The following is a 24,651-nucleotide window of genomic DNA, read 5'->3' as shown; positions in this document are numbered from 1 at the left end:
GGGGTCTGGCTGCATTTTCTCTGAGCTACACGAGAGTTTAGCAGTATTTACCAGAGTTTATGTTTAGAAACAGGTGTAGAGAGAACTGAGCCGTGACTAATGCGGAGGGACTGTGAGGAGGATCCACGCCAGGACAAACGAGGACAATAGAACCCAGCCTCATGTCTGATCCCGCCTGGTCCTGAGTGTCCAGGTGTGATTATAGCAAGGAGATATTCTGCTGAGACAAGGAGCGCTGAGTTCAGATCGCAACCCGACTCATCTAACCAGGACCGAGGTCACGGTGCGTCCAGAAGTAGAGTTCCCTCTGTCACACGCCCAAAGCTTTCAGCTGATTGTGTCATCATCTACATGAACACAATGTGAAGGAGGATTTAAACACAAGCTCTCTTTGTTCCTTTGATATGTGGACATGAAAAGAGAGATAAAAATAAACTCCCCAGGTGTAGAGAAAATGGTGGAGTCCCCGGCGGCCGTGCTTGACCACCGCACACAGCATGAGGAAATGGATTTCTGCAGCTCCACTCCTCCAACACCTTTGGAATGAACTGGAAAACCCAACAAGCCCTGAACGTGCCAGCAGGACACACATTTGTTCTGACACGCTGAAGGACTTCCTCAGCTTCGTCGTACACACACACACACACACGATCATCAGTACGAAGGTGAACTGATCATGTCGCCAAAGTGGAATTTTAAATCAATAATCCACTAAAATACTTTAATAAAGTGAAAGCAAAGCCTGATGGTTGTAGACGTCAGGAGCGAGGACTTACAAGCAGACATCTTGTCTGCAATATGAATTTGATTGCTAAAAAAAGAAGAAGAAGAAGAAGAAGAAGAGCGTTTAAGAACACACTTGTGTGTAAGGATATTTTTTGAAGGGCGCCCAATATTCTTCTGCCATTTCAATGTCACCTGCCAGGCTCTTGAATGCATCGTCAGGCGCCTCCTGCATTCGAAAAACAATCAATTTTTGTCCCAAAATGAGGGCAATAACCAGACGATTGGCTCTGGGTTGATAACTTGTTGTGCGTGACTGCAGATGATTTTACCAAGCCTTCAAACATTTTAAGGAAATAAAATGCCCAAGAGAAGAATTACCTTGTAGCTTCATAATTACTACTACAGTTGGCATGGCAACCACCAGCAGGAGAATCGGCTGCATGGTTAAAGTGCATGATTGGCTTTTTGAGCTCTCTGACCGATAAAATAATCCAGTTGAGATTAAATTCACTTATAATGGGCATACTATCACCAGCAGTATTTTCACAGGAGGTGTTCAGGGACCATAGGACAAACCGGCTGCCAGCTCTGAGAGCAATCGGCCGGTCTGACAGAAAATGGCTTCCTGCAGCTTCCACCGCAAACAAACCATTTTCTTTTTAAAGAGGCTCAGGAAGCAGAGTGGAGTCGCCTGTGGCGGCTTCTGTAAGTACTTGATCTGTATGAAAACTAAACACTACCGTCCACCCACCGCCAACAGCCAAGACGCTGCTGCCGCTGTCTCCTGGTATTAGTGCTGCTCGGCTGCTCAGTAAAAAGGGATTCCTTAAAATTCAAAAGATTGCTTTGGGCTTCTACGACTTCTTGTTGAGCTGAGGCTCAATAAAGCAGCCAAAAAACTTGTGCCCTCACTGGGAGGAAGAAACTGCTCATTTCACACTGGCTTCTTTATGGCGCAGCAGAGAATGGGCTTTAAAAGCCAGTCAGATACTGCCTGAGTCAACAGTGGGGCGCTTTGTGCTGGAAAATCAACTCCATGGGCAGAAGGGGATGTGACCCGCCGGAAACCTCGTCTTAAATTAACGGCACCGTGTGTCAGATTTAGGTGTTCATTAATGCAGAACCACCTGAAATTAATTGTTTGTTTAGAACGAGCTTTTATACCTCCGTTTCCTGGAGCCCGCCATGTCTGATCTACAGAAGCCCTAAAAGGACAAAATAAAGATTCCCTGAGCTTACCGTGGCTGCTCCTCTGCCTCTTGGCATACTTATCTAAATATTACTAACCCTAAATCATTTAAAGGCAAACCAACTTTCCCAATGTTGTGGGTAATCCTCTGGTTGTCAAAACATCCCCAGATAGGCTGCTAGTTAGCTTAGCACAATGAATGGCAGTGGATGGGTAGGTTAGCATACCTGGGCAAGTCACAAAAACAAATATTGCTGGACGAGTCCAAGACATGAATGCGGTACATGTTGGACATTTGACTTTTATGACACTGATGTCAAGATAAAAGTGGCTTTGGAACCAAGATCGAGTATTTTTCTTTAATTTTCTTGCTGGAATTAATCCTTCAAAATCACTTGAGGATGATGGCTTCACGTTTGGGCGGTGCTATTTTCATGACATCATCTCGCAGACAGGAGAACTAGTGTGCCAGCTACTGCTTAGCTCCATGAATCAGCTCTTTTCTCCATCTATCGATAATCTGGTTAAAAATTGAGAAACATTGGGAAGGAAATCTGACGGATGTGAACAAGTCCATCGATTTCATCGGTACGTCCTGGTTTCTTGTGTTGTACAGCGATACTCAATGTGACTCAACTGCTAGTTTTTTGACTGTATTCTCTAGAAACCTGTTGAGAGGATCTCAGAGCCGTGGTTCTCGGTGTTCTGGTTCCGCGTCGCGCTTCATGAAAAACTAAACCGGGTTGAAGTGGTTCACAAGGTCGCTCAGGAGTCAGATGGTTGCCGGGGGAGACCCGCCCCTCGGGCTGTTCATAAAAGTTTCAGCAACACTCGAACTGGCGAGCAGACTTTTCAAACCCCTTTACTCTCCATGAACATTACATCAGTTTTTCCGATCAAAAGGGTGAAGAGGAGTCAGAAGGACAGACAGACCCTCTGACAAAGGGAAGGAAAAAATCCTGTCTGGGAAATCAAAGCTTTCTCAAATTAAATCAGATTAGCCATTACGCCCACTCCCGTTGACAAAGATAAATCTGACTGAAGATGTAATATCTAAATAAATGATCCGAACAGGATGAAGGTCCTCACAGACGAGGGCTGTGTAATGAAGCGGCGGTGTGAATGAGGGCTGTGTGACGCCGTCGACTGCGCCGCAAGAAGCGGCGATTCTGTTGGGGTCTGTGGTTTCTGGACGGGATTCCAGCCTGCAGGCCGACGTGAAGCCTCATTTCCCTCCGAGCTGTGCTCACTAAACAGGAAAGTGTGTGGGAGTAAAGAGCGTGCTGCATTAGTCCAGCAAACTACTTCAACAACCCTCCCAACGTGCAACCATGCAGAAATGTGCAATCGGTCGACTGTGAGTGCTCAAAAAATGAGATAATGAGAGGAAGCTGCTGGAGCCGAGCGGACTTCATCGCGACAACACAACAATCAATGCCTCAAACTTTCTCTGCAATATTTCAGGATCATTAAAGAGAACAGAGGAAGCAGTAATTAACTCCACCGGCTGGATCCAGACGGGCATGTAAAACAAGCCCCTGCAATCAGAGTCTCCAGGCTGTGACTAATTCAGGCATTAAGATGCGGTCACATGTTCCGTCAAAAACAACTTGCTGATTTTAACAAACAAATCCGACAATTGGGTCCATGCATGGTCAGCACATTAACCCTCGGCACGTGAGCAAAACGGAATATACCAACTTGAGCTTTCGCCTGTTTTGTTTGTCCTGTTTTATTGTTACATCCATGAGACAGATTTACTGAATCGATCCCAGAACCAAGGAATTCAAGCGTCGCAGCGGCCTGACGAAGAACGCAGGCCTCAAAATGCAGAGCCAAAACATCCAATAAACAAACCTGCATCAAAGCTGCTCTGATGAGCCGTGCCGTGTGCTTCACCACAGGTTCAGGACTTCAAACATCGTGCCAACAACAACAACAACAAACTACAACAACAAACTACAACCATCAAAAGATCAGAGAAACTGGAGACACCGGCGGTCGCGGCAGCAGGTCTGTTCGGATCGACTACAACCACGCCGGTGTGGCACTCACCACGTTAGCGCCTAACCCGAAGTGTTGACTTTCTCTTTCGCTCAAATCCAGGTGTTTGTGGATTACTGAGCATATTGCCGGATTAAAAAGATGTGGATTATAACGGACGATGACCTGGAGTTTGTAAATCGACATTTGTGGACAGTTCTTTTGTTGTTGTTGTTAGCCATCAGTCTCTGTTAGCTTCAAGCTAAATATACGTGGCTGGCTCCACAAAACTCTTCCCACTTCTCTTACAGTGAGGACCTGAGGGGCTCAACAGACTTCTTGGGTGAAGTATCACTTTAAGATTAAGCAGCTCTTCACCACCTTTCAGCCACTTCAGCCCCAGAACAAAGTCAAATAAAAACTAATAGGTTATCTTGAGCCCATGAAACGTAACAGCGTCCAACTGGAGCGTAGCAGCGCGCGGTAATCTGGAGGCTCATCATGCAAGCAGACGTACGAGAGCTGCTGCTCGAAAAGATGGCGTAGGAGTGATCAGCTGCTACATGTGACTTTTTGATGTTTTGATTAAGTCTGCTGGAGGATTTATCTGAGTGTGTTTCTGAGGGAATCAATGATGGAGGACACACACACACACACACACACACACACACAGCAGCGCTGTTCCTCCTTGTTCTCAGCTTCTCTTTTCATCATAATGGGCTCCTTTCTCACCTCTGAAGGCCTTCGTCTAACAGAAACGCCTCAGTCGATTTCACACAATATTGCAGATGATTCACAAGAGGAGCCTGGTAATTGGGGGAAATATTTCTGTTCAAACACTTCTTAGGTGTAAAGGCTTGCATTGTGTGTGTGTGTGTGTATCAGAATAAATCAAATCAAAGGGATATTTTAACCATGTTCCATCATCCTACTTACAGGCCTTCACCGTTTGGACTGAGTTCCTCTCCACCATTTGGAGTCTAGAGCAGCGTTTGTGTGGGTACCTGGATCCTTCTATCAGCCACGTGTGAGCACAGAGACCTCTGATACCTGTTTAGAGCCGATGTAGGCGGGACGAGGTGTTGCGACTCAAAGTGATGGGGAGATTTTAAAAAGCCCAGATAAGAACGTTGGGCAGGTACACAGCTGGAATTTTAGGGATTCAGAGAAAAATTAAGGGAGAGGAAAATAATTATGACTGGAAGATCCTGAGGCGTAAGCAGCTGTGACTGCTGCACGTTTCCCTCAGAGCAACATTTGAACAGCGGCACCTACAGGTGGCATTTCAATACAACAGACAAGAATCTCCTGAATTAGCTACGGTTAAATATTAGCTGACACACAGCCCCGCCTCCTGCTGCTGTGATCACGCCACTCCCTTCATTCACTCTGCTCAAGTTTTAGTTTGGAAAAGATGGGGAGTGCAGAGCAGGACTACAAACACACCTCATCCCTGACATGACCACTTCCTGTTGGACTACAAACACACCTCATCCCTGACATGACCACTTCCTGTTGGACTACAAACACACCTCATCCCTGACATGACCACTTCCTGTTGGACTACAAACACACCTCATCCCTGACATGACCACTTCCTGTTGGACTACAAACACACCTCATCCCTGACATGACCACTTCCTGTTGGACTACAAACACACCTCATCCCTGACATGACCACTTCCTGTTGGACTACAAACACACCTCATCCCTAACATGACCACTTCCTGTTGGACTACAAACACACCTCATCCCTAACATGACCACTTCCTGTTGGACTACAAACACACCTCATCCCTGACATGACCACTTCCTGTTGGACTACAAACACACCTCATCCCTGACATGACCACTTCCTGTTGGACTACAAACACACCTCATCCCTGACATGACCACTTCCTGTTGGACTACAAACACACCTCATCCCTAACATGACCACTTCCTGTTGGACTACAAACACACCTCATCCATAACATGACCACTTCCTGTTGGACTACAAAAACACCTCATCCCTAACATGACCACTTCCTGTTGGACTACAAACACACCTCATCCATAACATGACCACTTCCTGTTGGACTACAAACACACCTCATCCCTAACATGACCACTTCCTGTTGGACTACAAACACACCTCATCCCTAACATGACCACTTCCTGTTGGACTACAAACACACCTCATCCCTAACATGACCACTGGGCTGGAATGACGGTGATATCAGAGAAAAGGAGACTAATTTCTGAAGATACCGATTGGCTCCTGATGTCATCATGCGTTCTGAGGTAACAAGTTTCAGCCGAGGCAGAAACGCTAAAAGATGTTGGTCATGTTTCTACGGGCCGACACCATGACAGCAGCAGCTGGGGAGGGTTTAGCCAAGACAGAGGCGTCACTCAGCTCACCAGCAAGCAGAACTCTGGGACTTATTGAGTCAATGAATTATGACTCGTTGTCACCTTTTGTCTTCCCTCCCTTGTGTCCTCGTTTGTATCAACTGCTGACCACACGGAGAGAATTTCTTCATGGGAATCACAAAGTGACCGAACAAACATTTGGATTTGAAAACAAAACTTTTGGATTTTGAGTGTTAAATCCCAAACTTATTTGATCTTCAGTGTCGATGTGTTTAGCTGCACAAAAGTTAACTTCATAACGCAGGGAAGAACATTCTGCCTCGCTACTAAAGAGCATTTGGCAGACACATTTTGACCTGAATAATCGTGTATCCCACAGATCCGCTTCATCAGCACCATCAGAGGCTTCAGGTTGGGGTCACATTTTCTGCTCTGCTTGAAAAACCTCCGGAGGTTAAACTTAATGCAGTGACCTGCAGATGAGCTCACTCAACACAGAGCTTCAGACTCATTACCTCCAGGCTCGTTTCAAGTTAAATAACGTGTTGATCAAATGTATTTTCAGCGTTTAGCTGCAGTTAAAGAATTTTCTGTGTAATGAGGTGGCTTTGTTTGACGGTGAAGAGCTCTCCAACGCCCCCAGGGTCGAGTGTGGATGTGCATCACGAGCACACAGCAGAGAGTTGTTAAAGCGGTGAAAGACTGACCGTTTGAATGACTCGGCACCATCGTCTGACAGATGATCCCTGCACACGGCCATGATTAAGAAAATGAATGTGAGGAATTTCCCTCCACTTCAGCGAACTATTACTAAATGGAGCAAACATTCGGAATAAGGAATAGGAGTGCCTTTAATAGTCTCAACTCCAAGTTTGGGTTGAGCAACTTTAAAATATTCACCTGAGTTACTCAATATAAAAGATAAACAATTCATCATGAGTCCGCTGAACTGTGACCAGAGCTGCTAACACACCATGAACAAGGGCTGGAGGGAAACCAGACCAGCTAAAACCTGGTTCTGAGTCCAGAAATGTGTCACCTGGGGGGGGGGGGGGTCCCTGTGTAAAGCCATAGTTGTCACGAAACCACAATTTTGAAAGTTCCGGTACCGCTGAATTCATACAATTCTCAACACCAGATTTGGTACCAGCATAATGGTTTCCTCCTATTCCTCCCCCAACGAGCTGCCCTGGTCCCTGCACACCACCACGTTTCCTCCATCACGTGGCATCGTCGGCTGCATCTTTTCACCTGGGAGTGAAGCAACGCACGGGGAGGGGGGGGGGGGCATCAGGCTGCTCTCCCCGGTCCAAATTATGTTGTGTGTGCATTTGTCTTTTATTTTCCTAACCACTGGTTTTGACTGAAAGTTGACAGTTTTTTTCATCCGTCTGTTGCTACGGCCTCTCCCTCTCTGCCTGCGGCGTCTCACTGGCCAGGGAGGCTCGTTCAGGTGGTGGTGGCACCTGTGGAGACCTCCACCAAGGGCAAAGACATCAGTCTGATTCCTCCCTCCCTCCCCCTGGGCTCCACAACTCCTGGTTTAGTTCACCACATCGAACGCACACATCTCTCACTCAGCCACACACTTCCCCCACGACGAACTCTGCTCGTCTTCACGTTTCAAGCTTATTGCACAATTAGTTGTCTGTTTATTTTGAATAAACTATTTAATGGACGCTCCCCCCTCCCTGCCCTCACGCTGAGCCGGTCTGTCCGCAGTGCGCCGTTACGACCCTTTCAGGTGGTGGAATATTCCAGCAGCTGCATGTGGACTTGGACATTATGGGGGATATTTATGGCCAATGGCTCTTGATTCCGCACAAAACACCAAAACTGCATTGGTCTTTTTTGCCCCCCCCCCCCCCCCGAGGTTTTTCGCTGGTGAAATGGAAGAAAACCCTGAGACACGCAGCATCCCACGGTGCTGCTGTGGCCGTCAGCTCGGTTATGGCAATCACAGCTTTTGATTGTTTTGCACTGAACGAGCTGTTCTGAGAAGCACACACGTCCAGAAACATCATCGAGCCCTCAAGTCTGCAAAGATCTGAGGCCCTTTTTTTTTTTTTTTTTTTTTTTAGATGTTAAACAAGAAGAACAGTGTGTGAATAAAAGCAGGGTGTGAGCGCCTCAAGCACCACCCCCACCACAGATATAAGCCTGGTCAGTGCAGACGTATTCATCTCTGAATGTGAAGGCGAGCAGCGTCTCTGGGCGTGTGGGATTACTCCTGCAGCAGGAGCGCCGTCTCCCCTGCTAGAGCTGTTATTTGTGATTATTACAGGATGGACCACGTCCTTGCAAGCATGTAATAAAAGGACACGTGAGGTCCCAGTTTCCTGCAAACTCTCCTCTCGCCGACTGGGCCACCGGCTGCTGCGGGCTGATTAGCAGTGGACAAAAGCATAAAAGGACACAGAGTATTCTCAGGAGCGCTCTCACGAGGCTGTTCTGTGTAAGAACTTTATAAGAGCAAACTGATGCAAGACAGCCAATCATTCATTCTCTCCATTATTCTCAAATTTTGGTATGATTACATTGGAAGTAGTTCCATAGAAGGAGCTGATTTAGGGGAGTGTTTGGCAGGAGTCAACTTTTGTTCTGACCGACAGGATTTAAAGAGCGCTCCAAAGTAAACTGGCCGCTGCATCGATCGGACGTTCAGCTCTTCACCTGTACACAACGCCTTGACTGATACAGCCGCATCTTCTTACACGTTAGATCCGGCCCACGTCGATACACCGGTGAGTCTTTACTCCTCTCGTCTGGACACACAACCCTTCTTCTTTCCGGTGCCAGATCCACACACACAACTTGAGAGATACTTCTTTAAACTGGGGTCAGAATGAGCCGCTCTAAATCCAGCAAAGAATCAGTGTACAATGTGTTCAAGAGAGCTGAGCAATAAACCTGCCAGCGATAACAGGACAGGAGAGAACCTGCAGCTATACAACGGTGTGTGAGTGTGTGTGTGATATAACCCAGTCTCAAAATAAAGACAGATATGCCTCTTCCTCAGCGAGAGAAATCATTCTAAAGAGACTCTGATGGATTTTGTGCAGAGAAACATCAAATAGAGGAGAAGCTGTATGAAATGCAGCCAGTGGACTCAGCGCTTCCCCTTACCAACGCCAAACGCACGCACGGTAACTCCACCACAACCCACTGCTAGCTGAATCCTTGGTGTGGGCAGTATTTGGGGTATTTAAACACGAGCAAAGGTTAAATTAGTGGATGGTTGTTAAACACGGTGTTTGATGTCCAACTGGAAGAAGAGAGATCTCCCATGTGGGGAATCATAAGAAACTTCTAATCAAGATAAACAGTTCAAAGTCTACGACGCCTTGTTCTGATTCTGGCAGTGCCGTCCAGAAATAATCAGCAACAGCATCACTCTCACGAGCTGCTGGCTGAGATCTGGAAAGATTCTCACGTCTCCACAAAGAAGTCTACAAACAGAGGTTACTCTGAACTCTTCGTCTGGATTCTCCGCGTCTCCTCAGGGCTTTGTGAGTGCCGGTACTCAAAGATCTTAGAAGTTAATTGATGTTTAGCCTGTTCACGTCAAAAGAAGAATGCGGTGAATTTCTCCTGGCTGAGAGGATAACACCTCTTACCTTTGAAGCATGAATCTTTCGCTCCTCAGTGAGCGGCTACTCATCAGCAGTGACATGTCGGCTGGGCTCACAGTCAGTTTGCCCTCCTAATAAAGCGCTCCGTATCATTTGGAGTGATACACCAGGTTGGTTTTTTTTTATCCAGTTGTTGAGACTGTTTCTGACCTGTCGAACTTCTTTTCTCCTGAGGTCACTGAGCTCTTACATCTCAGCCACGAGCAGGGAGGGAACGAGGATTTTATGACAGAAATTGTGGACAAAATAACGGCAAACTGATCCTCCAGTCGTAGCACAGCATCACAGACACAACGGATACAAAATAAGGCTGCAAATTTAATCCCAATATGACCTACTGGGATTTTAAAATCACAGAAAAGTATAATTATTTTAAATTATGTGTCAAAATACCATTTAGATTAAACACTGTGGTGCTGCAGAGACGTCCCGCCTCCACATCATACTGGACGAACTTAAAAAAACATCTTTTTTCCAGTCAGACCCCCCATCACATCCATTGCTTTATAATGTTGTTGTTTTAAAGAAAATGAGAATCATGTTGTAAAATCATTTGTTCCAATACTGCAATTCACATCGCAATACCAGACAAAATAATCGCATTTAAAAAAGAAAAACATGCAGCCTCAATACAAAGTATCAAGACCTCAGAAGAACCAATAAAAAGTAAATCGATCACTTGCTTCCTTCTTGTCCTGCACCTCCCATCAGCCTCAGCAACAACAGAGGCCTGAGCTCAACTCCAGTTTTATCACTCCTCCCCTGTTCACTTTCCACTCGATGCTATCAGCTCACAGGGCTCCAGAAGCAAATGTGTGAACTTGCCGTCATCCATCATTCCTGAAGGTTCAAACCAACATCCCACGGAAGACGCTAACGGATTCTCACCCCATCAGATAAACGCGTGTGCAGTCAGCAGGAACAACCCTCTGTGAGACTCAGGACTGTGAGACAGCAGAGACACGACCTGCTGCTGAGCTCCATGTACAGGGACGGCTGGCTGAGGCCTGTTTGTTCTGCTGTACTTTAAATACTTTCCTTTTTGCCTCCGACAGAGACGTTATGTTTTCACCTGCCTCTGGTGGTTATTTGATTTTCTCGGTGGAGGGGTGAAGCGCTGGCCAAGGAAGAACCCATTAGGTTTTGGACCAGCTGAAGAAGACATTTTTATCCATTTGTCAGGAAGTATTACATGGACCTTGGCGGGAGTCTGCTCTCTTTACATGGCCTTCAAAATAAAACCCTGCAGGACCGGCGTGTTTTTAGAGGCCAACACGGCGGTTATCAATTGAGAAAAAAACTTTTATACCCCTTTGTCAAATAGCTTGTGATGTCACGGATCTGTAACTGACACGAGCGGGCAGCCGCCTCCACCACCGACACCTTCACCGATACGGATCTTGGGCTCTCGACACCGGCGATGCGTCCAAAACTGGCTGGTACTGCAGGACAAGCGTCCAACTGAAGGTTACTGTTCTTCACCTCACCTCTCGATTATTCACTGGTAACTGGTTCTTCTTCTACCGCCACCATCACGGGGCCTCGTTTATTCACTCCAAACCAGCTGATAGGAACTCACCAAATACGCGTTTCTCTTCTCGCATGACAATGAAGTGGAAGCACAGCTTGTGACACAGATGCGGCTGCGCTGTGAGATCTACAATCGTTCCTCACACTACGTGTTTTTATCAGTTCCTGGGAATTATTAACTGGATGAACTATTCTTGTCAGCTTTCAATTTTAAGATTCGGTCGGTGAGCTCTGACCTTCAGTGGGTGGGCTGAGTGGACGTGGTTGTCGTAGACCAGGATGTTAGCGATGAGCCGCTCTTGCTCTACAGAGAAGGAGGTCGGGCCCTCCACGGTGTTGGGGTTGACCATCACCTTCAGGAGATTGTGAGGACACCTGGTCCCATCCCACACCTGGAAAAAACATAGAAGACGATGACACAACGGTGCTGAAGAGAACAGGACGCAGCTTTGCTCCGACCAGCTGGAGGTTTGTGAGACAAACCTGAGGACGGAGGTCTGTTCAAGTCTTTTATTCAGAACAACACACGCTGACAAATCGCTCCTTCTCTGAAGTGAATCTAGATCTTTTTACGATGGCAACAACACTCATCCTGAGTCTGCAGAAGATGACAAATCTGCTCCTTCCCAGTCAGACGTATTTCATGTCTAAATTGTACAATATTAAAGTGGAGAGCAGAACGGTTTAACAATCTTGACGCTGCCTGAAGATTCGGTGAGTACAGAAACGCGCTTCTCTTCTAATAACTTGTGATTTGCACATCATCTTCTGCTGGTTCTATGAGTCATTATGTAACAGCAGGCTCAGAGCTGCCTTTTAGAAATCAATGAGCTCAGACTGGCAGCAGACCAGCAGTCACTGCCAAATCCTGTTCAAATTTATCTCCTCTATCAGCCGCGCTGGCAGGGAACCAGCCATCACTTACAGCCTCTTTCTGCTCAGAGACCTGGGTGGCAGGTAAAACATCTCAGGGCCCATATAAAATACATGACCCCCCCAACTGTCAAGTGGATTTCCTACAAGACAGATGAAGATGGAGGGAAAACAGCTTAATTATTCGAACAGGAAAAACCCAGCGATCTACATCCGTTTCAAAATCAATAGACTCCTGGGCAGAAGTAAAAAGCATATTTTGGGATTAGGAAATAAATGAAACACTACTAGATGTTACTGCAACATATGTAGGGCCTCTTTGTCTTTGAGTGCCTTAGGAAGGTCCAAGTCAGGACGAGAAAGCCCCTGGTACTCTGGTGCTCGGCCCCAAGCTACAGGTTCAATGAGCCGACCCTCACATCCCCACGAGTACCAAGCTGCTCCAAAGAGCCAGCGAGAGGGAAACCTGACCGATGCTCCGCTGTGGGGCAAATATCACCTTCTGCCTCTACTGGGTGATGTATGGTAGCCTTACCTCCTGTAACCACGAGGTGGCGCTCTGACTTACACTCAGCTTGTCAGTGTCTTCAAACTAGGTTACCTGTTACTACAATTTTCCGCTCTTTGGACAAATATCCAACATGGCCGCCTCCTCGTCACAGAAACGCTTCTTAACCAAAGTTTACCCGTCACAGAGTTCCCAGAGAGGACAATTATCCTGCATTCCCAGTTAAATGTTCCATTCTGATGGTGTTTTTACCAAAACTGGTGTGTATTCATGGTAAAACAAAGCTCCTAGCACCCAATTACGACAGGTAACAGAGTAAATACGCTGCCCCCCAATGTACCTGGTTCTTCCTTGGTCCAATCGCCACCTCTCCACTAAGTTTGGTACATAATCAGAGTTTCTGTGTTATCCTGCTGACAGACAAGAGGCAAACGCCACCATGGACAGGACCTCCTCGTCCTTAAGGGTAAGAAGGTTATTTTCCTGTTCTCTTACCCTCAGCAGCGTGCAGGTGCTGTCTACGGTAGCTTTGGCTAGTAGCTGGCAGGTCAGGTCAAAGTACGCTTTGGGTTGAACAGCAGATAGAGGGATCGTGGGAGCCGGGGCAAGAAGCGCCTGGCTGGCGGCCCAGGATCGTAGCTCCTCCACAGTCCGACGGTCCTCCTGGGTGAAGTGGAAGGAGGAGCTGGAGGTCCGGGGCTCTATGTCAGCGCCAACCGTCCCGTCAAATGTCAGCACAGAAAAACCGAAGGTGTTGACCAGCATGAGGGAGTCATTGTAACGCTGAGCCTGTGCAAACCAGATCAAGCAACCAGTTTGTCTTCAAGATGACATCATAGATTTGAAATCATCACAAGATGCGGTTACTGAAATAATCCGTCCGAACCTTGACCCTGTGCATGCGGACGATGTCTCCATTCTGGAAGATCTGGGGGTGGTTCTTCAGCTCCTTACAGAAGACGGTGCAGCTGATCTTCTGGTTGGACTGATCCGTAATCTTCAGGCTGGAGCAGAAATCTGTGGAGACGAACCTGATCACATCTTTGGCTGAACACCGAGACTGAGGAGAGTCGAGGCTCTGCTGAAGCCTTGGGGTCATTGGTGACTGGCTTCAATTAGAGAGGCCTCCATTTCCTATTTCCTGTGTTAGAAAAGCATATTTACTCTACTTTTGCAGAAAGCCTCAGGACAGACTGTTGACTGAGGAAACGCTCCATGACCCGTTTATTTTTTAAATTCACGAAATACATATTTTGGTGATCGACTAATTCTCAGGAAATTAATTAGGACGGGGTCCAGGGTTATTACAGCTTGTTAAAAACAAGATCTCAGACCATTTTCACCCTTCTCCAACTTTCTAATCCTACTTTGGGCGGCATGGCTCAGGGGTAGAGGGGCCGTCTAGCAACCAAAGGGTCGCTGGTTCGATCCTGGACCCCGGTGACCATGTCAAAATGTCCTTGAGCAAGATACTGAACCCATAATTGCTCCTGATGAGTAGGTTGGCGCCTTGCATGGCAGCTCCACCATCAGTGTGTGTGTGTGTGAACGGGTGAATGAGACGACACTGTAAAGAGCTTGGAGTGCTGCTAAGGTAGAAAAGCGCTCTATAAAATTGAGTCCATTTACCATTTACTTTGTAAAAATAAACATCATTGGATGATGAAACACGACATCAAGAATCTACCAAAAAAAAAAACAGCTCAAGTTGTGCAACTTCCAGGACGTTCCGAATATTCCACGACCAACTGGTAGAGATGCCTTTGTTCATTTTGAGTTGCCGAGAGAGAAAAGGAAAGAATGATGGAGAAAAGTGATGTCCTATACTTTGTAATATGTCAAAAATTATGACCTATGATTTGTTGTCTGTTTGTCCTCATGGTGTGTATTTGTAGCTGTAGACTCGTGTGCACAGTGATATATTTACACGTGTGTGTGTGTGTGTGTGTGTGTGTGTGTGTGTGTGTATGTGTCTCCTCTGTCTGATGAGATAGATTTTTCTAATATCTGTTTTTACTTTAAAGGCGCCTGAAGGCTCCACAAACATGATGACAGAGTCTGGACCAGTTCTACAAGAGACACACTGCTCTCTCTCTCTCTCTCTCTCTCTCTCTGTGTGGCTTGCTTTTACACACACACACACACACACACACACACACACACACACACACACACACGGCTGCAGCTAGATTCAGACTGAGCCGTCTCGTGCTCTGTGTGCTCTCACTACATCCATGGCTGTTCCTACATCATCTGACTCTGACGTCACAGCGCCAAACCGCCATCTGTTCCTAAAGTCAAACAGCTTCCTCTACACTTCACAGCCTCTAACCGCCACGGGGAAAGAGCGAAATGGAATAAATGACGAAGCAGTGTTTTCGAAGGTTCAGTGGATTAGATTAGCACAGCTTCCTGTGTGGTGATGATGAGCACCAGAGCTCCTAATGCCGGATGAGCAGCCTGTTCAAACTTAGACGTCCATTATTCGACGACCAACACGTGAACTGAAAATATGTGTTGCTGTCACGCTCCCCTCCGCCCCTTCCGCCGCCTCCTCCGCACCTTTCTGGGACTGTCAGGGGAATGATTAGAGACATTTCCAGCCAGGCAAAACTTTTATCAGCTCATGAAGACATTTCTGCCTTTAAGCTCAGAACCCAGTTTCTTCCAGGTTCTCCTTCACAAGTGACTTCTTTTCCAAACTTTCAGATCAAACAAGAACATCAAACACATTACAGCCGCTAGACATCTGAATGTCTCTTCGCTCGATCCTGAGCCGTGATTCAAAACTCCATGGTCTCAATCCATGTACACAGATGACCCACAAGCATGTGTGTACTTGTACTTCTGTATAACAGTGTCACCAACTCAGTGGACCAGGACAGACCTCCTCAGGATCTGGATTTAACCAGAAACCACTAAATGGATGTTCCGCTGGCATCTCCTCACCTCAACAGGATGTCCTAAAGGAGTAACAATCAAGCCAGAATCTTGAGTGTTATTCTAGATTCTGAGCCCCTCCCCTTGTTTTTTTGCCATGTTTACACCCCCAGTATGGGCACACATATTGGATTCTTGTCTCCATGCGGTAAACACAAGCTGCTGGAGAGGCTTGAGGTTCCTTGATTTAGTTCCCCCTCTGGTCTCCAGGCTTCTCTAAAACTTGTTGCGCCTCTGTTTTAGTGAGGCAGAGAAGAAGCGATCTGATGTGGGTGCCATCAGACACCTGAGCTGACCGAGCAGGAGCAGGGACAATGAATGATACGAGGTCAGATCAGAGCAGCCTTGCAGGTGGTATCAGAACAAGTCCAGTCCCAGCGACGACTGAGCTCCCTGCCATGACACTTATGAATGGAAAGATACTGGGTGGAAATGTCACCGTCCGATACTCTGCTTTATTACGACATGATTTCGCCATCAGTTGCCACTTGCATGGCTGTAGACTGGTGACGCACAGAAATGCAGTTAAAAGAAGGCGTCCTCTCGATATTCTCCATCAGAGCATCCATCCGTCCTGTCAACCTAGTAAAGAGCCCTTACTAGTTTTGCTAGTTCTGCTCCAAAATGCTTGGAGAAGGCGGAGCTCTGCTGCCGTCCATGACGAACTTTAAATGAATCGCCAAACAACGCAGAGGTGCATCAGGAGCAGAGGCACAACACCAGACAGAAGCTGCACGTCCAACTGGTGAAGGTAATTATTTCAGGAGGATAATTCCTGTGTGCATGAGGTGCCGCATGGATCTGGGTTCCTCACAGACCTGTTCCACGGCTCTGGAAGGGCTGCTTGAAGAAGACCACCACTCCGTACACATTGACCACAGTTCCAGCCTTCAGGTCTCCCAGGTGGACGTAGGTGTATTTGGGGTTGTTGGAGGTCCTGGAGACCTGAGAGGAAACAAACCTCAGTCACTATGAAGCTCTTCATTTATGGCTGGTTGGGAATCTGGGAACTCTGAGTTACTCTGGTTGTTTCCTACACGTTAACCTTTGTCAGAGAGGATTTTTGCTCTTTTACCTGCCAAAACTAAAACAAAATCTGTCAGTAATGGAAACCAGGTTTGATTTGGCATTTGTGAGAGGTGCCGCGAGGTCTTCAGGCTGCTTGTTCACCTGCTTTTCTCTAATATTAACAAATGAATTATGTCTGTGTACAACTTGTAAGGACTCTGTGTCATTTTTGTCTTTTTTTTTAACAGCTCATTAACCCTCATTCATACGCGCACCAGGAGGGGCTGCTGGTTCCGTGTGATTGCCGGGAACATTCCCAGGTGAGAACCCTTTAAATTCACGGTGCATACGGAGGGCAAATGCATCACGCAGTATTTTCACCAGCTACTGTGCAGCAGCTCCGCCTCATTTGCCGCTGCTTTCCAGAAGATTTTATGCAGAGGACTGTGAATATTTCAGTACTTTCCCACAGACTTTGAGCAGCACGGTGAACATGCGTATTGAAACAAGAAATTCCAGGGTCCTTTCGACGGCTGTTCCACACATGAGACGACAATTCGTAAGACGGAACGTTCTCTGTCTCTTTACACACGAAAATTAATCAGAGAATCTGTTCAAGTCCATCAGTATTTGCTCATGGATGTTCACTTGAATGACAACCTTCTTTGACACTCCAAAGACATGCATGAAAGAAAATTAACTTTAAAAACAACCACATATTCTAATGGGCAGGTATTTTTGAAGAATTTTTTTCATGACCTTTACCAAAATTTCTGGCTTTATTTCATTTATTTATTTTTCCTGGCCTGGAAACCTCTATTTTCACACTCCATTACCATACCAAGTTTTTCGTGACCATATCAACCAGCTATTTTCACCAAATTTGCAAGAAATTCCCTCGAAGTGTTCCTGAGATATGTTGTGTACACGCCGACAGGAAGGACAGCCTGCCGGCATCGGGCCTCCAGCCCACAAATACAACCTGGCACCACAGAGTCACACTGCCTCAGGTGCTACAATGGACTGCATACACTTTCCACCCAGGCTCAATATAGATGGTGACACCTTTACGGCTGGGAAGGGAGGGGGCACGAAGCCCCACATGAAAAGGGAAACAAAAAATGGAATGAAAACGGCTCACGTGCTCTGTATTTTCATTCCGACTTGCCACAGCCATTCACGCTTTTTCCAAATCCTTATTCCTTTATGCAGCCCCTCAGCCCCCCCCCCCCAGCCCCCCCCAAAAAGCTGATCATAATCATTTAGTAATTACCTTCAGATATTGGCATGTACGTAGGTGACGGTCATAAGCTGACAGTTTCACACAGCATTTTATTTGAGCTCTTGCTCAGCTTTTGCTGTGTTCATTCTCAAAACTCTGCTTGACTCAATAATCCATTTCCTCATTGAAAGTCTCAGCAGGAGAGCAGTGAAAGCCCCCTGTTTAACCAGGATGAAAAGGGTGAATGTGATTGGCCGTAATTGTCTGAGCTTACCATGTTTCCCCTGTTATTACGTATGATAATGTATTCTTTCTGAGAGAGAACCACAGGTGGGTGAGGTGAGCAACACCTCAAAATCACAAAAAGTGCTCCGGGCGCTGCGTGCTGCACCACAGGCTTCGTCAAAGTCGACCCCCAGAGGTTTAAAACCCAAACATTATCACCACCACAGAAACACAGCGCTGAGAGACCCTGACTGAACCCAGGTGACGCCGGTGCAGCAACTTCTTGACCTAACGAGGAGTCCGACTCTGACCTCAGCAGGAACTGTAGATGACTTCCTCTTGGCCGGTGGGGAACGGTTATCAGGAGGCAGCAGGCGAGACACCTGAAAGACAAAGAGCACAGGACTGTTGTACCAAGATTCTACCGGCAGGAGAATACTGCTCCGAGGCCCAGCGATACACACAAATATCTGATTCCCACGGAGCCATTTCCCTCCCCACATGGGCAAGTCTGGCCAACTTATGGGGGAATGATGGTCAATTTCTGCTCAAGGTTCTGCACTTTTTAATGTGGAAAAAGCAAAACTTGAAGGTTTACTTGTTTTACCATAGCTTCACGTAACCGTCGACATCATCCCAACAGCAAATATGATAACATGACTAAAATGGTCGCCTCACAGCAGGCCAATACCTCCCCAAAATTAATTGGGGAGGTATTGGCCGCTGTAATCTGAGTTTTGTGGCGTTTTCTTGTGACTGGGCCTGGTGATAAGGAGTGATATTAAAGTTCATCCGTGGGGAAGCAGAAACACACCGCCAGGTGTCAAGGGTCTGAGACTGGCGTGGAGAATCTGGCGAGCTCAAAAGTTGAGACCCACTATGGGACACAAGCGCCTTCAACCAGTCGCAATAACAAAACCTGATGCCATTTCATGCTTGAAGACCAGCGAAGCCCCATATTCTTCTTTAGTGTTTTCAAGAATAAACTCACTACTTCCATTTGTTTCCATCCCTGTAAATGAGGCCACTTCAAAGACTGAAACATATTTGGTTTACCTGAGTGGTTGTATGCCAGATTATGTGAGAACACCACCATTTTTTCAAGGAGTACACTCAAATTCAAGCGCATCCCTAATCTTCAGAGAAGATTCAAGACTTTGTTTGAACTGTGACAATGAATGAACCTGCATCCCAAGTCCTTACATAAATGCAGGCGTCATCTCCGCTCAGCATCAGGTTATAGGGGTGCCGTTTGTCCTTCCGAACCGTAGGAGATTTGCTGACAGTGAAGCCAGAAGCCACCACCACATCCTGGCAGAGAACACAAGATAAACAACACCATGAAGCAGAGAGGAATCAGGGATTAAAAACTGAGAGAGATAAATGTGCATCCTTCTTCCCAGAGGGAGGACAGATTCGAGCAGCAGATGTGGCACCCTGAGAGACATTAAGTACGACTTCACAACAAGCCACCCATGATAAGCTGGTATGAAAAGTGGAGATTGTCTTTTGTTTGGAGTGTCAGCTGCCGCCAGAGACGACTTTAAAGCTGCTGCTCACAGCTGACAAAGGAGACGGCAGATAGTCTGAATAATCACGTTACAGAGACACATGGCCTGACAAGATGTCTGCAACGTACAGCCGAGCGCAGCAGCTCAGGCTACGCTGACTTGCTGCCGTCACCCTGCTTCAGAGCCCTGAGTGCCATCAAGACGCCGCTGTAGGGGAACCAAAAACACAACAAAGTGCCGCTGACAGCAAGATTATCCCCGATGTGTTCACTTCCCCGGCCAGGTCACAGACATTTCCACTGCTCTGTAAACAGCTGCTGCACACAGATGTGTACAGATGTGACAGCATCAGGGTGGACTGGCCGTTACTTTGGAAGTCAACTTGAGTGTCACGTGTGACTCTAGTCAGAGGACACGAGAGACATGACCTCTGACTCTTTACCAGCATCCCCTGAACATCAGGATGCTTTGCCCTGCTGTGGACTGGTTTGTGTAGCCCAAGAATTATTTGACCGCACAAGCAGCTGTGCAGCTTCCACCAGCTTTGATGAAACAAAATAATGAAACGCCCAACATTCAGATTCGTGTTTAAAGACGAGGTCCCGTCTGTTTGAAAGAGGTCTGGCGGTCTGTAGCTGGAGTGCATGGAGGTCACGGCGTGGGGATCTACAGTCGCACCACGACGACAGTAAACTGGGAAAGCGAGTGGAAAAAAAAACGCACCACCTGGGTTTGTTCACACTGGCATGAAAAAGGAGTGAAATGGAAACAGAAAATAGCTTGAACTGTCAATGAGATTCAGCAGCCGCACGCCCTCAGTCACATGTCCACGAGCATCATCTCCATTCACACTTTGACAACAGCATGTCTGCACAGCCTAAATATAGATCCCCGTGACAAACGCATCTCTAAACTAGCTCCAGTTTACAGTTCGTCTTTTTCCGGGTGGCAGGTTGCAGACGTGCTTGTGAGGGCTGGATATTTATATCATAATGGGAAAATATTTCACTCACATTTATCTGACACAAGTAACACTGACATTTTTGTCAGGAGGAGTTTTATCAAAAACTACAGCAAATTTGAATGTTTGTGAAATGTCACTTCTCATATCTTTGATGGTTGGATGAACTTACCCCTTGATTGACAGCCTGAGAGAAGTCCTTGGCCAGTGCTCCCAGCAGGACAGCGTTGATGGGCGGGTTCTGAGACGAGGGGCTTTGCTGAGTATCTTCTTCTGAAAAAGAAATGCGGGACGTCTTTGTAAACTGGAACGAGTCAGAATAATGAGGCAGTGACTTTGGAGGAGGATGACAGGATGGCGGAGTGCATTGTTCTGATCACTGTTGCCGCAGTGATCATGCTGACTCTTTGATGCTGTTGACTTTGTTACGCTCACTAACGTGGAGCTCGGTGCGGGCTGCACAATCATTTGGCCTTTCAGGGATGAATACAGCCGAGGGCTGAAGTTTCGGTGATGATGTATGATCTCTATAAAGTACGCTGTGAATACAACGGAAGCTCGTCTCAGTCTGGAAGTTCATGCCTAATCAGGCTCGTGCCGACAGGTGAGAAGAACATAACCGGCGTCTGAAGACTCTCTGATCCCCTACAGTTATGAAAGCAGGTGGACACGTGAATTAAATCCTTAATTGCCACCCCCGCCTGAGGTGCTAGCATGAGGCAGTTTTGCAGACTCGGAGTGATGGCGAGTCGGCGGGTGTGCAAATAAAGTAGACAGAACGTGGCCGCGTGTGCAGCGCGCGAACAAACTCCAGCAGACGCAGAGAAAAAAAGTCCAGTGGCATAAACAAACAGTTGAGAAGCCGACAAAACCAGGCCCACCAAGAGTCTGCGGATAAATGAACTTTTGTTTCTGGACAGTTTTCAGACTTTTGCAGCCACAAAAAAGTGACGCGAGAGGGAAAACCTTTTTTTTTGTAAGCTCAAGATCCTTACAATTTTAGAGTGAAGAGTAACTTTAGGTTAAATTTAACTAAGCTGCTAGTGAAAGACAAACATTACAACTTCTTCAGAATGGACTATTAATAGCTTGTGAGTGAATTGTAGCATCAGGAGGTGCGCTGGGGAGCCTCTGAGCAGGCACCTGCGCAACAGACCCGCGTCTAATTTTAGGCATGTTCCTGCACTGCCGCCGCCGTTATTCTGTTCCACTCTTTCATTATTGTGATACTGTTAATCATTCCTGACAAGAACAGTGATATAAAATTAGCGACATTTAATGAGAAAAGAAAGGAGAGTTCTGAGGGTGATGAAGCTCAGGGGGAGAGAGCGTCAGCTCTCAAACCCTTCCAAACCGTCCAAACTGGCCTTCTTGCTTGAACGGCGTCGTGTCCTCAGTCGAGGCCTTGTGTTTTACCACTGCTTTGATTTGAATGCATGTTTTACTGAGTACTGCAAAGACATATCTGACTGCTTCTCTGCTGTTGTGTTTTGATTTGATTTGAAGGTGACTTTGTGTTTGATGAAAGGGGCCTTCACATAAAACCTGTTATTAATATTGTTAGTAAGAGCCTGGTGGTTTATGTTGTAGAACATTAACTTCAAATGTCTTTCATCCAAGGATGATAATTTCATCAAATAAATATATAATGCTGGTCATAAAAAAGATTATCAAAGCTTCTAAACTCAGTGTGATGCAGCACACAGACAAAGCATGTGTGTGTCATAGCACGACTCTCAGGATCGAACCAAGGAACAACCGGGGTGTAATTCTCTGTCATCGGCGTTGCGTCTCTCACTCACTGACAGAGTGAAAGTGAAGAATACAGTGTTGTACAGAGTTACAGCAAACGCCTGTCGATTTTTGACTGAAACTTTGCTATCTGAGTACCAAACTCTGTAGCAGCCTGCTTCAGAAGCTGCAAAGACATCACAAACCCAGCAGGCAGCGGATTAGTTAGAACATCCTCGTTTGCTGATGCAGACGTGTGTCAACGGTACCTTGAATAACAGCCTTCAGGATGAAGTCGTCATCTTCTAATGGCACCAGCGGGCCTTTATGAACCACTTTCCCCTCCACAGAAGAAGAAGAGAGCAGAGACAAATTGAAAGTCAATCTGGCTGATAAACTCCAGAATAACGACTCGCTGGTGGAAACACCAACATTTTCTGGCTGAGCTCGTTCCAGGCAATCATCAACCCTGCTGTCATACCGTACCATACTGTACCGTACCGTACCTTAACTTACCGTACCATACTGTACCGTACCTTACCCTACCATACTGTACCGTACCTTACCATATTATACCGTACCGTACCTTACCCTACCATACTGTACCGTACCTTACCGTACCATACCGTATTATACTGTACCGTACCTTACCGTACCATACCGTATTACACCGTACCATACTGTACCGTACCTTACCGTATAATACCGTACCGTACCTTACCCTACCATACTGTACCGTACTTTACCGTACCATACCGTATTACACCGTACCATACTGTACCGTACCTTACCGTACCATACCGTATTACACCGTACCATACTGTACCGTACCTTACCATACTATACCATACCATACCTTACCGAACCATACTGTACCGTACCTTACCATACCGTACCACACCGTACCGTACAACATGAAACACAAATGTAATTAATATCAAACATTAACACAGGTTTTATCATAGCTGGCTGTGAAACACACCTTGACTGCTTTGCTGGAGCAGTCGGTGCTGATGTTGATGAGTGCGATCTGAATCCTCTGCAGGTGTGCTGGTACATCACCGCTTGGCCCCGCCCCCTGTGACATCACATTCACAGGCATGACGTCAAGGTGACCTGAATGACATAAACAAAAACAAAGAGGGTGGTGGACAGTTGGTTAGGACCCTGACCTCTCTGACGGGGCTGGGTGAGCTTGTTGAGGATAGAGCATCTACTGGTTTGGAGACATGAAGCCTCCCGCGGCCTGACGTCCCTCCATTGTTCTGTCACGGCCCGCCAGGATTGTAAGGCCCAGCCCATTAGGCTTCTGCTGCAGAGTCACAGCCGGTCAGAACCGCTGCAGGCAGTCAGGCCGAGCTGCACGTCAGCATCTCAATGGATTCCCTCGACCAAAAGACTGTTGCAGCTGCTTTAAGATTATTGCTGAAAATAAGATCCACGGCTCCGACCCTGCTCGTACAGTAGTGTATGTGTGTGTGTATATATATATATATATATATATATATATATATATATATATATATATATATATATATATATATATATATATATATATATATATATATATATATATATACACACACACACACACACACACACACACACACACACACACACACACATACATACATATATATATATACACACACTACTACACTAGCTAGTAAATACTGACATAATTTATCCCTCAGAAAAAGAAGTAACAAGCATGCGTTCACCAGAGACTCTCCTCCATGAACTTGGAGGCGAGGGAACCAGGCACCGACTTATTTCCAGGCTGGAGGACTCATTCTCACGTCAGGCTTGCGCCCGGAGCGTTGGTCTGGTGAACTAGACCAGGACGTTTAATTGTCATCTGTCCAAGGACAGTAAATCAAGGCTGCTGACAGGCACTGATCCGAGTTATGATCTCTGGTTTTCAGGTGTCTGCTTCAGTCAAGACGGACTCCTTTGCTACAGACGACTCATTACCAGGATAAAACCTCAGACAGGCACCACCAGATCCATGTCGACAACACGACGGGAGGGTTTGGGTCTTTGAGGCATTTCAGAGAGTAACCCAGGAAAGTGTTGGCCATGTTCCCAGCAGGTAGCACGTTGCTTCCTGTCAGAGCTTGTTAGTTTGATTTTCGGCTGATTTGACTGGCGAGTCCCTCCGTGCTGCGTCTACCGGGGACGTTAGAGCGGGAACAGCCTGCGAGGCAGACGAGCTGTTCACTCGACCGTGGAGTCAGTTGCTCAGTCAGGCAGAAAC

The 24,651-nt window shown here is 46.7% G+C and overlaps 1 protein-coding gene across 3 annotated transcripts in view; it reads right to left on the bottom strand.

Moving 5' to 3' along the window:
• pot1 (protection of telomeres 1 homolog) overlaps positions 1-24,651 on the bottom strand; it is a 41,817-nt gene that overhangs the window by 8,263 nt on the left and 8,903 nt on the right. For all 3 annotated transcript variants that reach the window (XR_015117277.1, XM_086209812.1, XM_086209811.1), the window contains 9 exons: positions 23,377-23,510; positions 22,664-22,736; positions 20,836-20,936; positions 19,395-19,502; positions 18,503-18,574; positions 16,555-16,681; positions 13,683-13,813; positions 13,292-13,585; positions 11,652-11,807 (listed from right to left, as the gene is read on the bottom strand). Coding sequence is in view for 2 of the 3 variants with exons in the window: in XM_086209811.1 (XP_086065937.1) it covers positions 11,652-11,807; positions 13,292-13,585; positions 13,683-13,813; positions 16,555-16,681; positions 18,503-18,574; positions 19,395-19,502; positions 20,836-20,936; positions 22,664-22,736; positions 23,377-23,510 (1,196 nt within the window). In the remaining variant the exon portion in view is untranslated. The remainder of the gene's footprint in view (positions 1-11,651; positions 11,808-13,291; positions 13,586-13,682; positions 13,814-16,554; positions 16,682-18,502; positions 18,575-19,394; positions 19,503-20,835; positions 20,937-22,663; positions 22,737-23,376; positions 23,511-24,651) is intronic.

Source organism: Aulostomus chinensis, chromosome 7 (genome assembly GCF_037954235.1).
Source record: "Aulostomus chinensis isolate RoL2024-O1b breed Wild chromosome 7, RoL_Achi_v1.0, whole genome shotgun sequence".
Taxonomy (NCBI): Eukaryota; Metazoa; Chordata; class Actinopteri; order Syngnathiformes; family Aulostomidae; genus Aulostomus; species Aulostomus chinensis.
The sequence above is the reverse complement of the archived record's forward strand: the minus strand, read 5'-3'. Positions and strand labels throughout refer to the sequence as shown.